This window comes from Dermacentor silvarum, chromosome 6 (genome assembly GCF_013339745.2).
Source record: "Dermacentor silvarum isolate Dsil-2018 chromosome 6, BIME_Dsil_1.4, whole genome shotgun sequence".
NCBI classification, from domain to species: domain Eukaryota; kingdom Metazoa; phylum Arthropoda; class Arachnida; order Ixodida; family Ixodidae; genus Dermacentor; species Dermacentor silvarum.
The window spans coordinates 182,323,065-182,338,414 of NC_051159.1; the positions used below are offsets into that span (position 1 = coordinate 182,323,065).

A 15,350-nucleotide genomic window follows, 5' to 3' on the forward strand; every position below is an offset into this window, starting at 1 on the left:
CAACAGTTACGACAGCCGTTTCTATGAAAACTAATTTATTCTGGGCGAACCTGTGCCCGTCAACAAAAACAGACTGTACACTCAACAAAAGCGTCGCTCAAGCTTCACTTCTTCGAACGTCGTTCTCCTTTTCCTCGCCTCCTGTCGCGTGCCAGTCGTCCCATTCTCGCGCACAAGCCACCGAATGTCAGCACCGGCCCAGCGTTGCTTTGGGGTGTGGCGGCTTTTTGAAACACAGTTAGGATGTGGCGGTCGTCTTTTTGTTCTCGCAATGCTGGCGGCAATATTGAGGAAGCGTGGCAGCAGCAAGCGAGCGAATTGACCTTCATGCTACATCTTGCATAAATGCGAACTAAGCCATGAAAACGCAGCACACGCCGGACTGTATCCCCATCGCAGATGGCTTTCAAAATACAGCAGCCCCGGCGGGTGCGTGTGGCTGCCTGGGCCACCCGTAGTAGTGCACCCCCTCCCCTTCCCCCCGGAGCCTTGCGCGCGACGGAAGACAGCACGCTTCCTTCCCGCTTTCCCTTGTGCATGCGCGAGGTTGAGCTGCGATCACGGGCTCATTGTCGCACGCTTTCACTCGCACATACAGCATACGTCGCGCGGCGACCATTTTATCACCGTTGATGTACTGTAAAATCCTGCTCTTCTAAAAAATTTTGCATCTCGTATTATTTTTTTGTACAACCGTTTTTATAGATCTGTCTCATCTTCCTACATGACCAGTGATGTGGGCTGCAATTGTGTAGCAGTGCCTTCAACTCAATTCTATGCCACTCTTCTTATCTACCAATCACAGCTCACTGATCTCATTGATAACGGCAGGTGGAGGGTCACTCTGACCAGTGACAAAGTGGGAAAGGCATGGAAATGAATCGCATCAGAAAAGGAATCGCTACAAAATCACAGCCCAGGTGTTTTTTATGTTACAATAAACACAGGTGCCCTCTTTTTATTCTTTCTACTTCCTGGTTCAAAAATTTCCCCTTGTGTTGAGGTTTATAGTAATTATTTGTGGTACTTAAAACTTTAATGCTTTGTGTGTGCGTGTTGCGTACCTGAACAATGATTATTTTTAACTTTACTTGTAAGTACAGCACTGTGTCTGTTCGTGACTAGTTACCTTGCCTTGCAAGGAAATGCTTCACCAACTTGCGAAGCTGAAGACTTTGTTGAACTGTCCGTTTTGTGCTCAGGACCCTGGGGACCTTATGGAGGCTTGGCACGGTGATGACACGACTGAGGAAGCCGACAACACCTCTGAAGAGGCAAGCATTGTCACCTGTGGTGGGGCGGTTGGGATGGTCACATGACACAATAACTCTTAAGACGTAGCTGCGTTCCCTGTCTAAGCAGTAGTCCCTGACTAACAGTAGTGCTTGATTATTCAGGAAATGGGGAGCATCTAGCCAACTGTATCACACTCTGACACAGTTGGCTAGTTGCACAGAGGCAAGTTTTATTTGGAAAGACTACCTATTCTGCCAAAAGTGGTCAAATCTGACAAAACGTTGAATTTTAGTCGTCATTTCAGACGATGCATGACATTGCTAGTAGAAGAATTCCCATGGAAATGTTTAACAGCGCATAGAAAAACCTTTAGATCAAATTCGATTTCGGTCTATAGGCGGGTTAATGAAAGAGTTAATGCGGACAAACCCCAATGGGCTGTGAGAGTGTTGCAAGTATGCGATGAAAAGAGAAAAAGTGGCACTAGCGTCTAACCGAAATGAACCGGCGGAGACCACATTACCATGGTCGTCAGTGGAAACCGTACAGGAACGCTAGAACAAATGCCAGAATGCTTCATGCCTATTTGTGCCTTTATAGCCTTTATTCTTGCATTTACTGCTGTGCATAACAGTGCAGTGCCTGCGTGCCTTCAGAGCTGCGCAGTCACCATCCATAATTACATCTATAGAGACCATGGTTTTGTCTGCAACGGTTGCAGCAAACAGTAGTTTCGTTTTTACTCGGTGTACGCGCTGGTGCCGTGCCTTCATAACTGCATGGTTGCCATCAATGATTGTGTTGACAAAGGCCATGGTTTTGTCGGCAGTGGTTGCGGTAAACAGTAGTTTCGTTCTGACTAGGCGCACGTGTTGGCAGCGTGCCTTAAGAACTACGTGGTCGCCATCCACTATCGCATCGATAGTGACCACAGTTTCATCCACGGCGACTGCGGCGAGCAGCAGTTTCGTTTTGACTCGCTGAAATGCACACACAATGTCACAAATGTGGCGGAGGCTGTCGAGGATGAAGAGCGATTCTACGAGGGCGAGTCAAATGAAAGTGAGCCAACCCACCTCACGTAATAATGGTTTGATGCACTATGTCCGAGGCATGCGCATCGCACACAGGCATCTCTCATTTACAAAAGTGACATGCAGGTGTGAGGATAAATGTTCTTTAATGCTCTCATACACTGGGTTGAACATGGTTGCATGACATAATGGACGCTTCAAAAGTTGAACAGTGTGGTGTCGTGAGGTTTTTGACAGCTGAAGGTGTTTCCCAAAAATAAATTAGTTGCCGTCGTGTATGGTGAACATTGCACTTCATTGGCCACTGTGAAGCGTTTGAGCAAACGGTTCAAAGAAGGACATGAAAGTTGCAAAGACGATCCAAGACCGTCCAAGACGGCGCCAAAGCAACCGTTGAATCACTCCCAACACAATTACAAAGGTTGATGAATTGATTAGACAAGAACGGAGGATAAGCATTGATGGACTGGCAGAGTGTGTGAGCATCAGTCACGGTTCGGTTCATACCATAATTCATGACTGTCTCTGTTATCGGCTCTTGTGTGCTCAGTGGATGCCCAAGATTTTGAACCACTGCCAGAAGACGTAGAGGTTCGGCACTGCCTTGACTCATCTGATCCGGTATCACAATGAAGGTGACGACTTCTTGTCTGCAATTGTGACCAAGAACAAATCATGGTGCCACTACTACGAGCCTGAAACACGAAGGCAAAGCTTACAATGGAAACATTTGAATTCATCACCCCCAAAAAACCAAAGGGCATCATTTCCGCTGGAAAGGTGCTGTTGAATTTTTTTTTTTTTTTCGATCGTCGGGGGCCATTACTGATTGAATTTGCTAAGCCTGCAGAGACTATCAATGATTGTTGATATTGTGAAACGCTGGATCGGCTGCGTGTCACGATCAAGAACAAACGACGTGGGAAATTGACGAATGGGGTCATCTTGCTCCACGACAATGCCCGTCCCCACGTTGCTGATGTGGTTAACACAAAACTGGCAAAGTTCTAGTGGGAAACGCTGCAACATCCACCATACTGCCCAGACCTGTCGCCTTGCGACTTGCACATTTTCGGGCAATTGAAAAAACAGCTCCAAGGAACCAGATTCGTGTCGAATGATGACGTGAAAGAATCTGTTACAGACTTCTTGAATCAGCAACCCAAGGAGTTTTATGAGATGGGAATCATGCGTCTCGTTGGTCAGTGGGACAAATGTCTAAATCATGGTTCTCAATGTGGGTTCCGCAAGCCCCTCCTCGTGGTTCTGCGAGCCACTGATAAATTTTCCCTGGATCCGCGCTCGCCAAGTGGCTAAAACAGCTAATGCAAGGAGCGCTCGATCCAAAGAACCTCCATTACCCATTCCAGAGTGTCAAAAAGCACCATCACAGCGCGTAACAGAAACGCGCAAACTGCGCAATAAATCCGCCAACAGCTTGTAACCACCCAGCCTCCGAAAACGGGCCGCGTGCCTAAGGTTTTGCACTTAAATCTCGGAGGCCGTAACTTCTACCATGCGCATTTCTCCCGTTTGTAGATCGGGGCCCATAGCGTGCGCGCTGATGTACTCGTCAGTAGATTACAAAATAAATGCACAGAGCATCGCAAATGCACGACGAAAAAGCGCAAAACAGCGCTAGCGTCCAACCGAAACCAAGCAGAGGAGTCCACATCTATCAACATTGTCATTTGTCGTCAGCGGAAATCGTATGTGAAACGGGTCTGACAGCAACGCCGGAACGCTTTGTACAATTGTGCCCTTTTTATCGCTGCGCATAATACTGCGTTCGCGGCAAGCCACATGCCTTCATAAGTGTGTAGTCGCCATCTATGATCGCGTCGATTAGAAACCCTACGTGCAACGCTCCCTAGCATCGGTAGCCACCATGGTTTCGTCTGCAGCGGTTGCGGCAAACTGTAGTTTCATTTTGACTCGGTGCACGCGTCTGCCGCGCACCTTCAAAACTGCGTAGTTGCCATCCATGATCGCATCGATAGTGACCGCGATTTCGTGCATGCGTAGGCCGCTTGCCTTCAGAAATGCAAGGTCGCCGTCCATGATCGTGTTCATAGCGGTCGCGGTTTTGTCCACAGAGGTTGCGGCAAACAGTAGTTTCGCTTTGTTTCAGTGCAAAGCTGTCGAAGATGAAGCGCACCGGCTACATTGCAATGGACGGACGATTTGTTGGCGACGAGCTCACGGGCGACAAAATAATCGGGATGTGTGCATGGTAGTGAAAAGCGTGTCTCAGATAAAGATGTGCGGCGCGGACTTGCTGTGAGCGTTATAAATGAGTATTGAGGTGACCAGAATTGCAGCTTCCGCACTGCTCTTGTGCAAAATAGGAACATGATTTGCTGATTCATTCACTAAATAAAAGCTGTTGATGTAGTAAGCATTTGTTTATTGTTTTCTTAATACCCTCGATAATTCGACATTCGGTTAATTCAGTTTTTTTTTTTTTTCCGGTCCTGTGAAATCTGAATTGACGAGGTTTTACTGTACTCAAAATAGAGTCGGCACTAATTCTAAGATCTCTTGTGATAAAATGTGTGTCAATAAATCAAATCAAATCAAATCAAATCAAATGAAATCAAATGTTATAATGAAGTGTCCCTGTGTGGTAAGCACTGAAAACTGTCATTCTTTCTCGGCATATATCTTGGTTGCGATGCTGTCTTCTCTTGATTCATAACGATTGCACCCAGTTTGGACCACGTGTGTTGCAACACCACCGTTGGCCCCAAACATGTTGCGCGCTAAGCCTAGCCTCTCTATTATTAGGTGGGGGGGGGGGGGGGGGGGAGGTTCCTTGGCATTTCATGGAGCTTAGCAGGGTTCCCTGGGACCAACATGCTTGAGAACCCCTGGTCTAAATGCTCATGGAGACTACTTTTAAATAAAGTAACTTGTTTGTCATGTATTCACATTGGCTCAATTTCATCTGACTCGCCCTCGTACCATGGCCCACATGTCATCAAACCTGCCAGATGCATCATGCTGAACGGATGATCTGTTGCCGACCAGCTCATTGGCAAAAAAATAATCAAGATGTGCGTGCGGTAGTAAAAAGCACGTCTCGGATGAAGATGTGGGTCTTGCGCTGTGGCCGCACTGCGTAGGAAATCACCAAGCTTTCTCCACTGCGAGCGCTAATTGGTCACGAGATGATGAGAATTGCCGCTTCCGCACTGCTTTTGTGCTAAATAGAGACAGGATTTGCTGATTCATTCAGTAAATAAAGGCGTGTTGATGTAGTAATAATTTGTTTATTGTTCTCTAACTTCTCTTGATACCCTTGATAATTCAGCACTCGGTTAACCTGGGGAATTTATTTTTTCAGTCCCGTGAAGTTCAAATTAATGAGGTTTAGCTGTATCGTTACGCTCCCTTGTGCACTTGCTGAAAAAAAGGCCATGCTACATTTTCGAGGACCACATTAACTAGCTGCCTCACACTGCTGTGTCTTGCTGTGTAGAAACACTGTAGGAGCTAATAGCAACTTGAGCATAGCACTTTATCCCTTGGTTCTGTAAAACTTAATTGCACTTGACCTCTCACCAACTTGCCTCATTGCTCACTTTATTGAGTAGGCCAGCCTGACTTGCCTCACAGTGTCAGGAATGCATGGCTTGTCCTAGTAACTAACATAGTGCCCCTCCCCCCTTGCACCTCTGCTGCTAACCCCCGCTGGCAGGGATTCCTGGAAGGCGAGCTTCCCGGATTGGATGACAGCCTCGAAGGCCGACCACTACAGGTAATGTTTCGTCATCTCCCAGAGTGCAGTACATTACTTCGACCTACTGACAACTTTCTGGGACCTACCGGCTACAAACATGAGCTTTTATTGCTGCAGGTAATTTTGCAAGATGTCAAGCTAGCTTGTGAGGCAACGTGGCGGTGTAGAATGGTATAGCTGATTTTCAAAGTGAGCTACAGAAGCCCCAACTTCTGTAGCTGTATGTGGAAGGTGTAAACATTACATCACCATTGTGCTAGAGCAACCAGAGCCATGATTGTTGAGTAATGGTGCAATCTACCGTATTTGTTCAAATATAAAGCAGGATTTTTTCCCCCAAAGATCAGTAGCGTTTAAGTCAGCCTATGGGTCATATTTGATGTTGATGGACCCACTTATTGTTTGAACATGGCAGCAGTAGCAGTAATAAGTTCTTTGTGACTTACTTTTTAGGCAGCAGTGCAAATTGTGGCAACTATAGATGTTCGCAGGTGAACTCATATTTCGGACCACACCACAAGAAAAGTGGCTTGGACCATTATTTACTTTATTTACTTACATACTCTCAGGAGCCAAGGGAATTGCAGAGAGGAGCAGTTAACGAAATATATCATTTAATGCCATCTTGAAGGCCGCAGAATCATAAGTCGTAGCAACAGAGCTGAGAACGGGGTTCCAGTTGTTGCTTGTTTCTGGCAAAAGAGAAGCATAGCAGATAGTAGTGAGAAAAATGCATTAGCCTCAACAGCTGGCACAGAGCAGTTGTGGAACATGCCAGAAAGTAGCAGCCAGTGTAAGTAAGTGGTCAGACCGTCGCTCTGACCACTGAGAAAGCGTGATAAGCGCGAAAAGGCATTATTACCGGAAAGGCATCGCTACAAAATACCGGCCCTACTAAACCACTGTACTATAATAGTCACCTTCTGCTGCTCCACATCCTTACCTCCCATAGCTGATGCAGCCACTTGGCATTGCATTGCAACCACTGACTCCTGTCATTGCAGCTGGTGTTTGAAACTGCTGCATCTTCGCAGCACTGATATTGCATTTTACTGTGGAACATTACCAACACTAAATATATTACTCAAAGTTAGGGGCGTGTGAAGGATTCATCGAAATTGTTGAATATTTGATTCATTCAAACATAAAAGAAATAAAACCCAGGGGTGTGCAAATACTCAAATATTCAATTTCGAATTGAATAGCGAACGTTTGAATAATTTGATTCGCAAATGAAATATCTAATATTAGATTTTTCGAATATCCGTGCCTTTGGTGAATGACCCGGACATGATTGGTGCCTTGACATGCGCAATGTACCAACAGTGCGCGATCTCTATCGGTACAACGTTCATCCAGGTGGACGATACTGATCGAAACGATTAACGCGACGAGGACAGAGGGAAGTACAACAGCAGCGTATACGAAAAGCATGAGAGCATGTGCGAAGATCGGTCTGATTACCCACCGGAAGGCACGCTGATTGCATCTAATATGCAAGTTCATTGTTCACGCACACAGATACAGGCAGATCGACGCGTGCGGTGCCGATGACCATGCGGAGCGGTGGCGAGTAACGTGATGCACATTCCCCGCTTTTATCTGTCGTGCAGATTGGCCTTATAACGAGCTGATGGTAACCCACAAAAATAACCTGCCATAAAGATGGAAAAACCCTCCTGTTCTATGGAAGAAAACTGGAAAGCAATACTTTTTAAGCAATAGAAGATTGTCATTAGGCGCAGTATGGCCCACTATCAAACTGCAAATCCCAGGACAACTTCGCTATTTCTTCAGCTTCAGAAGGAAAAAAAGCACTTAATTCTGTTTGACAGATTCCATCGATAAAAAAATATTTTCCATATTTTTGTATATGAACCGAGTTGTTATCATTGCTGGCGTATACTAATTTTGTGTTCCCTTTAATAAGAGGGGAGCATAATATGCATCTCGATTCATAGGTACCCAAGTTACTGATAGTTGGCAAGGTTCTTGTAAAGTAATGTGGTTAGCCTCCTAAGCATGTGCAGCACTGTTTATTGCAAAAAATTTGAAAGCATAAAGGTTTGTGTTAAATTTTCTGACATTTGATATTCTATTTAATATTCGTCTTTTTTTCTTGATTCGATTCAATATTCAATTCGAAATCTACTTTTCGGTATTTGCACACCCTTAATAAAAACACTTATGGGAGTCTCGAGGGAGACAGAACTATGGATGTGAAGACTGTTTTCGATGATTCTGCTGCAGGATAGCTGCAATTGTTGTGCAGGGGCACCACTTCCTGAATGAATCACTGGGCAAATAACTTAGGCAAGGTTCTGACTGGTGTTGCAAAAGTCATGGGGCGCAGTAGTGCTGAACTTGGCGTCACTGGTAGCTGGGCGTTATTATATTTCTTTGAGTGTTGTTTTTTCCATGTTGTTGTAACAAAGTCTCATTATTTCGTATTATTGGCGGTGCCTCCAGGACACCAAAACGGAAATGAGGACTACAAAGCTGAAACCTGGGTCCGTGGGTTCTTGAAAAAACCGTTGCAGCAAAGGGGAACGAACCAAAGATGACTGTCCTTCCCAGTCAGCATTGTTCCTTATTTCTGGCAGTAGCTAGCTGACTGTTTTTGCCGTAGTCACCATTGGGGGTGGGCGTAGTGGCGCCATCCCCCCAGGGCAGTGGGATTAGGAGAAGTTGGCTATTTTTCGGTGTTTTGGAAAAGATAGCTAATCTTGCCGGAAACCGGGGTGGGTTTTCTTTCAGAGGTGGGGCATTTCTCAGGGTATTACGGTATACGTCATCACTAGCTTTGCATGTGCACTTGATTGCTTTCTGAACTTTCAGAAGGAAGCATGCAGTCATGCTTCCTGTGTATCTCAGTCTGCTAACTCCTAGCCTTGTGCTTTGTTTTGTTCACCTATATGAAAACCAGAAAACCTGAAATTATGAGGTTATTTTTAAGCAACGTGTATCAGCTGTAGCTTATTTGCTTCTTGTAGTGAGACCTGTGTTGTGTTTTGTTGTGTGTGCAGTACGGCACTCCCCCAGAAGGACCTCCTACAGGTGGCCGAGTGCCTCTGCAGCAGAGTAGCATTCTCTCCATGGACGATGAGGAACGAACCTCGGACAACGAGTTGGTCAGTACTGTCCCTGCCTTTGGCATATTTCTGTATAGTAGGATCAAAGCGTGTCTGCACTGTCTTTAGTGAAAGTGATGGTGTGCAGCTAGGCAGGGATGTCAAGATAGAATGAGAATTGGCACTGACATCCAATTACCTTATCTGAACACTTGAACTTCATTATGAAATAACGGGACGAAACACAATAATCCCCTAAGAGATCCATGTATTTAAAATCTAATTTTAATGAATTAAAGTTGTCCTTCCAATGGATGTGGTGTGGCCACTTATGTAGTGACCATTGTACTGTTTCAATTTATTAGTACTGTCTTTATTATAAAATTGTGCAACATGTTTTAGACCCTAGCCTATTTTTCTTGCTAAAAAACCAGCTATGCATTAGGCTTCTACCTTGTTTAGGAGCTTTTATGCCATTTCTTCATTAGTTTTTTACTTTCGACACACAGAAAGTGGGCTCGCGTTGGGTTATGGGGCATTTTAGATTTGGACAAATAGTGTCAAATGTATCAGTGTTTATTTCTGTTTATTTCTGTTTATGCTGTCTATTTCGGCCCGCCGGATGATTCAATCAATTTCGTTGGTTCCGTCATGGTCCAATAAATGGAAGTCGATTATAGCAAATGCGATGTTCCATAGTAGAGCGTGACACATTTCATGACGCAGTTGATGTTTGCTTACTGGCTTTTGCAGACGCAGTTGGGTGACAATGGTCCTTTCAACAACATCTGGAAGCTTCTACGGCATCCTGCTCACTTGGCTGTGTTCCTGCACTACTTGCTTTCAAGCCAGATGAAACCCTCCAGCCTGGTCAGTGTGTGCAATATTGAAACAAGCCAGCAGTTTGGGCTAGCAGGGCTTGCCGTGAGGCCGTCCGGGTCGCACCTACTGACAGGCTAAGGACAAACCCCTGTGTCTGAATGGGTGCTAAGGGGCTATTTTCTGAGTGGACAACTTTAGGCTGTACGTCATTCTGCATTTTGCATGCACGTTGGCCTTTGGGGGCATTGAATGCAGTTGACCATGTTTAGTCTACCTTGTGTGTTTAGTATAATGAATCAAAGTATATGTCTCTAGAATGGAACGACGGCTCTGTCTTTCATTGTTAGGGCAGAAAACAGTGTTTAAAACAAAGAAAACAAAATTGTCGCCCACCTGAATCAAGCACGAAGCTATAAAGGAAACCCATACAAGACAATTTGTATTTATTTATTTATTTTATTTATTATAATACTATTGTGCGAACAAGGATGACACCACAGTGAAGAAGACAAGAATTGCACAAAACCAATTATAAAGTATCAACCAGGTAGCCCACACTGTGAAACCACTACAAGCTTTGAGTTGTCACTTAATGTGGCCTTGCTCTGCAATCAGTTTCTTCTGTAGCTTCATGCTACTCTTGGGTGGATGATTTTCCCTTGTTATGAAACCTTCCTCTGCCTAGTGGATTTCTAAAGAACTGATTTGCCACAACCCACAGTGTGTGCCATGTTTCACCAGCAATTACAGATGGCATCACCATTCCCTTCCTACAAAATCAACATTTTTTTGTGTGTGTGGCGTTGCACATACTCCTTGTTTGTAAGTAGTTGAAAGTTGTACCCCGGTCATAAAAAAATAGAAATAAAAAGATGTTTCAGCTCCCGCATGGGAGCCTTGTTCACAATCATTGTGAACAGGATTGAACATTTGAATCATTGAGCAGGAATTAGAATTGATTAAATCATTTAACAAGATTGTGAACAAAGCTCCCGTGCGGGAGACAAGACGTCTTTTTATTTCTAATATTTATGGTCAGTGTCTAATTTTCAACTACTTGCAGTGTCTCCTCCTGACCAGACAGGTTTCTGTCAAACTCTTGATTTCATATTCCTGGTTTATTCTGGACAAGTAAGCAAGTAATCTACCCTAACATGGACATGGTATTGCATAAGGTTATATTGTACAATCGACTTCTGTTAATTTGATCCTGACGGGACCATTGAAATGGGTCAAATTACCTGGCAAGGGTCGAATTAAACATTAGGTAGAAAAGAAAATGCCGAAACGTGCTGTTGATTCATGTGGCAGTGTTTTCCTTTAAAGGGCCCCTCACCAGGCCACATAGCAAATTTTGGTTATACGCTGGAAGTTGTTACGTGCCCTCTTGTGAGCGTTCTACCGCAAGAATTTTCCAAATTGGTTCATTAATAGCTGAGATAGAAATCTGAGATAAAAATATTTCAGTGCCCCAAACCCATGATTTCAGGAGGCGAGCATCACCGCCAACACAGACACTGTCTCCACTTAAAGCCTCTGTAAAAAAACTAAAGTAGCACCAACTGCGCCCCTTCGCCTCTGCCTCCTGTCCTGGCAGCTGCAGCAGCGCCACTAGGGTGTCCACAAGGAAACTACGAACGAGAGAGCTGCGAGCACGACTGAGCGCATCCGGGCTCGACTGGCACGCGTTCGCTAGCCTGGATGCTGCGTCTCCGGCGCCCATGGTACCAGTGTTTCGCCTCCATTGCCTCGGCGCGTGCTGCTTTGGCAATATTAAGTAGTGTTAAGGCAAGAGACTTATGATGTCTCGTTTTGGGGTGACCTAGAAGAAGTGGAGCCAGAAATCGGACAAAGAATCGATAACTCAATAAGGTCATTGCAAACCCCATCATAAACATCACAAAGCTGCGACGAGCCCGGTTCAAAATCAGTCCGTGTGATCCGGTGGAGCCACACTTGTTGCCGGGCAGCATTTTCTGGTCCCCGCAGAATTGAAAAGAGCTTTTTTCAGCTAGTGTGGAAATTTTTTACACCACTAGCACAGCAGGTCGGCTTCCCGAAACACGCAGAGCCACCGTGCAAACAAATTCAGATGCGGTCAACAAAACTAAGGAAGACGCCATGCCCCTATCAAGTAAACAAGAAAAAAGAAAAAACGAGCGGACACTCAAGGTGGCGCTTTCTCGACCTTCTAAAAACATTGCGTCACGTTTGAAACCGTGCGATTTCTCACGCCGAGCTTACAAGGATGTTCGTTTCCAGTGCAGTGGCGCTGCCTTCAGTAGTGTCAATCCTAAGCGCGTCTGCATGCAAACGCACTCGCGTCCGGCCCTGCTTGATTGCGATAATGGTTTTTCCCAGTGCAAGCGTTTACTTGACTTAAATCTTCTATCAAGCACTTCCATGACACGGTGTACCCCTAAAATAGTGAACAAGTCGTAACCGAACTATCGGCATAAACTTCTCAGTTTAAAGAGCCTAAAAAAATACCTTTCTTTTTCAGGGGCTTTGTCATGCATCTAAACACAATGCGAGCACTTCTGTTTATCGACTGATTGAATACCGCATATTTTTACTCTTTCAGGCATGACACAAATCAAGCCCCTTGTTTCTACATACATTCCATTGCCGTACTCAACGTTGCCTTTTTGCATTTTTCCTTCTCTCGAACCTCTCCCAATACATCGCTGCGAACCGCACCGCCCTGCTGTGCCCTAGCGGGATAATTGCACGAGCCCATCTTTCCGGCCAAGCGCCACACTCGACGGGCTTCGCACCTCAACTAACTTGGTTTACAATCTACAAAAGGCACGTGAGAGGAGGTGCCTGCACATTGACACTAATGGCGCTACTTAAGTTTTTTTCCAGGGGCTTTATCTCCATTTACCCCTAGCCTCCGCAAGTGAAATTCTTTCCCTGCGTTCTCCCATACTGGAGCTGGAGGATCGTGTGATGCATACATCACGGGCCTTTCCTTTTTCTTTTTTTTTTTTTTTCTTTTCTTGCTTTTTTACTACACAGCGCACTTCCGCTGACAGTCGCGTGCGATAGCTGTTGCATTTGTTCCATTTCGAGCACCGCTCGATTTTGCGCACTGTGCACGAGAACACCTGACTAGCGGTATAAGTCAGTGCTACACGAACACTGAGGCAGACACTAGTGGATCACAGATCATGATCGCATGCTGGAACACGGTAGAAAATGATAGTTTCGCTCCTAGCGCGCGCGGCTGCACGACATGGGAGCAAGCAGACGAAATTATTTATTTATTTTTTATTTATTTAATAATACTGTCAGCCCATGAAGGGCCATTACAGGAGTGGAAGATACGAACACGTACAATAATACAGTATGACAACAAAAAAGCAAGTAAATGAAGAACTGCACACGTCTCAACAGGGATGTGAATCAGTTTAAATTCTATGCACTGTGCAAATTCCCCCCAAAAATACGAAAGAAGAATATGAACAGATACACCTTTGACAAAGTTATGATATACATATTAGTTAGCGGCAAAAAGAATATCGTGTACACATTGTAAAAATTCTTCAACGCATGAGGCTGACATGATAGAGTCGGGGAGCGCATTCCATTCTGCAATACCTCTCGGGATAAAGCTGTACTTAAAACAGTCATTTCTGGCTTGAGGGGGTGTGATGTACTGGCTATGACAATGTCTGGATGTTTCATTTGTCGAGATTTTGAAGTACTTGTGTTTGTCGACAAGTAAGTGGCCATTTATGATAAGGTAAATATGTTTCAGTCGCTCATACCTGGTACGCAAATCTAGCGGAGGTAAGTCGGCAAGCTTACAAAGTTCAGTAGGGGATTGGCAGTAGCGATACTTGTTAAATATGAACCTTGATGCTAACCTCTGGATTTTATCAAGTTTTTGTTGGTTGTATTTAGTGTAGGGATCCCATATAGTTTTAGCATACTCCATGATAGGACGTATTAAGGATTTATAGGCTAAGATTTTTACCTCAGGTGTCGACGCACTTATATTCCGCCTTAGACTCCAAAGCGCTTTGCTGGCCTTACTACATACAGCATCAATGTGTTGATTCCATCTGAGGTCAGAAGTAAACGTTATTCCTAGATACTTATGCTTGTAGACTCTGCTAATGGTTATACTACTTATGTTGTAATGGAAATGCAAAATTTCTTTCTCGTTATGGACATAACAACAGATTTAGCTGCGTTCAGTTCCATCTGCCAGTCGTCACACCATTTCTTAATTTTTTGCAGACTAGATTGTAAATTGGCCTGATCATTACTGTTTCAAATTTTATTATACATCACACAATCATCAGCAAAAAGTCTGACAGGGACACTAATATTATTAGGCAAGTCATTTATAAATATCAGAAATAAGACAGGACCTAACACCAGTGCGTGCCTAGAAATGGAAGTACTACAGTCAAACCTTGTTAATACATACCCCTCTTAATGTGTAATTGCAGTTTATACATAATCGCGAAGATTCCCCCACAGCCCCCATTGAACTTCATGTATTGGCTGACTGCCATAGTCGCTCATTGCACACCAAACGGTTAGTGCGTACTATTCTTTCTTGTTCTACACGCACAGGCACAAAATTGGCAAAATCTCATGTGCGCATACGTTAGATTCTCGAGTTGTGACACCCGGACGACAGTCGCCAGCGATAGTGAACTTAAACAGGGCCACCATGACATATTTCCTGCTCATACAGCTGCTGCCGATTGCCACGCACAAAACATGGCCTTCGGGATTAGCTCCCGGTAATCCGAAGAAGCTGCAGGTAGGGGGTGCGAAGTCGCTTTGAGGTTCCATATAAAGACCAAACACAGCAACATCGTCACCACGCGCCGTATGCTGTATGTGTGAGTGAAAGCTTGCGAGGGTCAATCTCACGCGCGCGAGGGGAAAAGGTAGGGTGGAAGCGCGCTTCTGTCACGTGGGAGGCACGGCGAGGGAGGCGAGAAAGGGAGGGGTTTACTTCAGCGGCGGCCTGCGCAGGCGCCGTATCTTGAAAGCAATCTGCGACTTGAAAAAACGTGCGCGCCCGCGCTGGCCTCACCTACAAAGTGATCTGCAGACAAAGTGCAACTAGTGCCGGTAGCTTCGTATGCGCTGTGCTTTCGACATCTAGCTCGCGTTGAAGCGAGAGACGGCGGCATGCTCGCTGCTGCTGCCGTGCCTCCTCATTCCAGCGTTCTGACAGCGAGTTTCCGCGGCCATTGAGTAAGATGTGTTCATGTTGTGGGGTCTCACACATACTCTTGGGACAAAGGAACGACAACACAGCAGTGTAAACAATCAAAGGGGCATTTATTGTGCCTTTCATACACCAATGCACACTGGCCGAATTACAACCAATAGAACATTCACATGGGCGTGCGACAAATCAAGGAAGTCCGACTCACCTCGACCCGACAGCGAGCGAATATGTTCGCCCCATGC

General features: G+C 45.1%; 1 protein-coding gene across 8 annotated transcripts in view; it reads left to right on the forward strand.

Moving 5' to 3' along the window:
- The window catches only part of LOC119456502 (rho guanine nucleotide exchange factor 11-like), a 159,694-nt gene that overhangs the window by 44,053 nt on the left and 100,291 nt on the right, over window positions 1-15,350 (forward strand). For 7 of the 8 annotated variants that reach the window (XM_037718320.2, XM_037718326.2, XM_049669909.1 and 4 more), the window contains 4 exons: window positions 1,203-1,274; window positions 5,971-6,030; window positions 9,039-9,143; window positions 9,837-9,953. In XM_037718320.2, the coding sequence (XP_037574248.1) occupies window positions 1,203-1,274; window positions 5,971-6,030; window positions 9,039-9,143; window positions 9,837-9,953 (354 nt within the window). The remainder of the gene's footprint in view (window positions 1-1,202; window positions 1,275-5,970; window positions 6,031-9,038; window positions 9,144-9,836; window positions 9,954-15,350) is intronic. The other variant, XM_049669913.1, reaches the window with a different exon arrangement.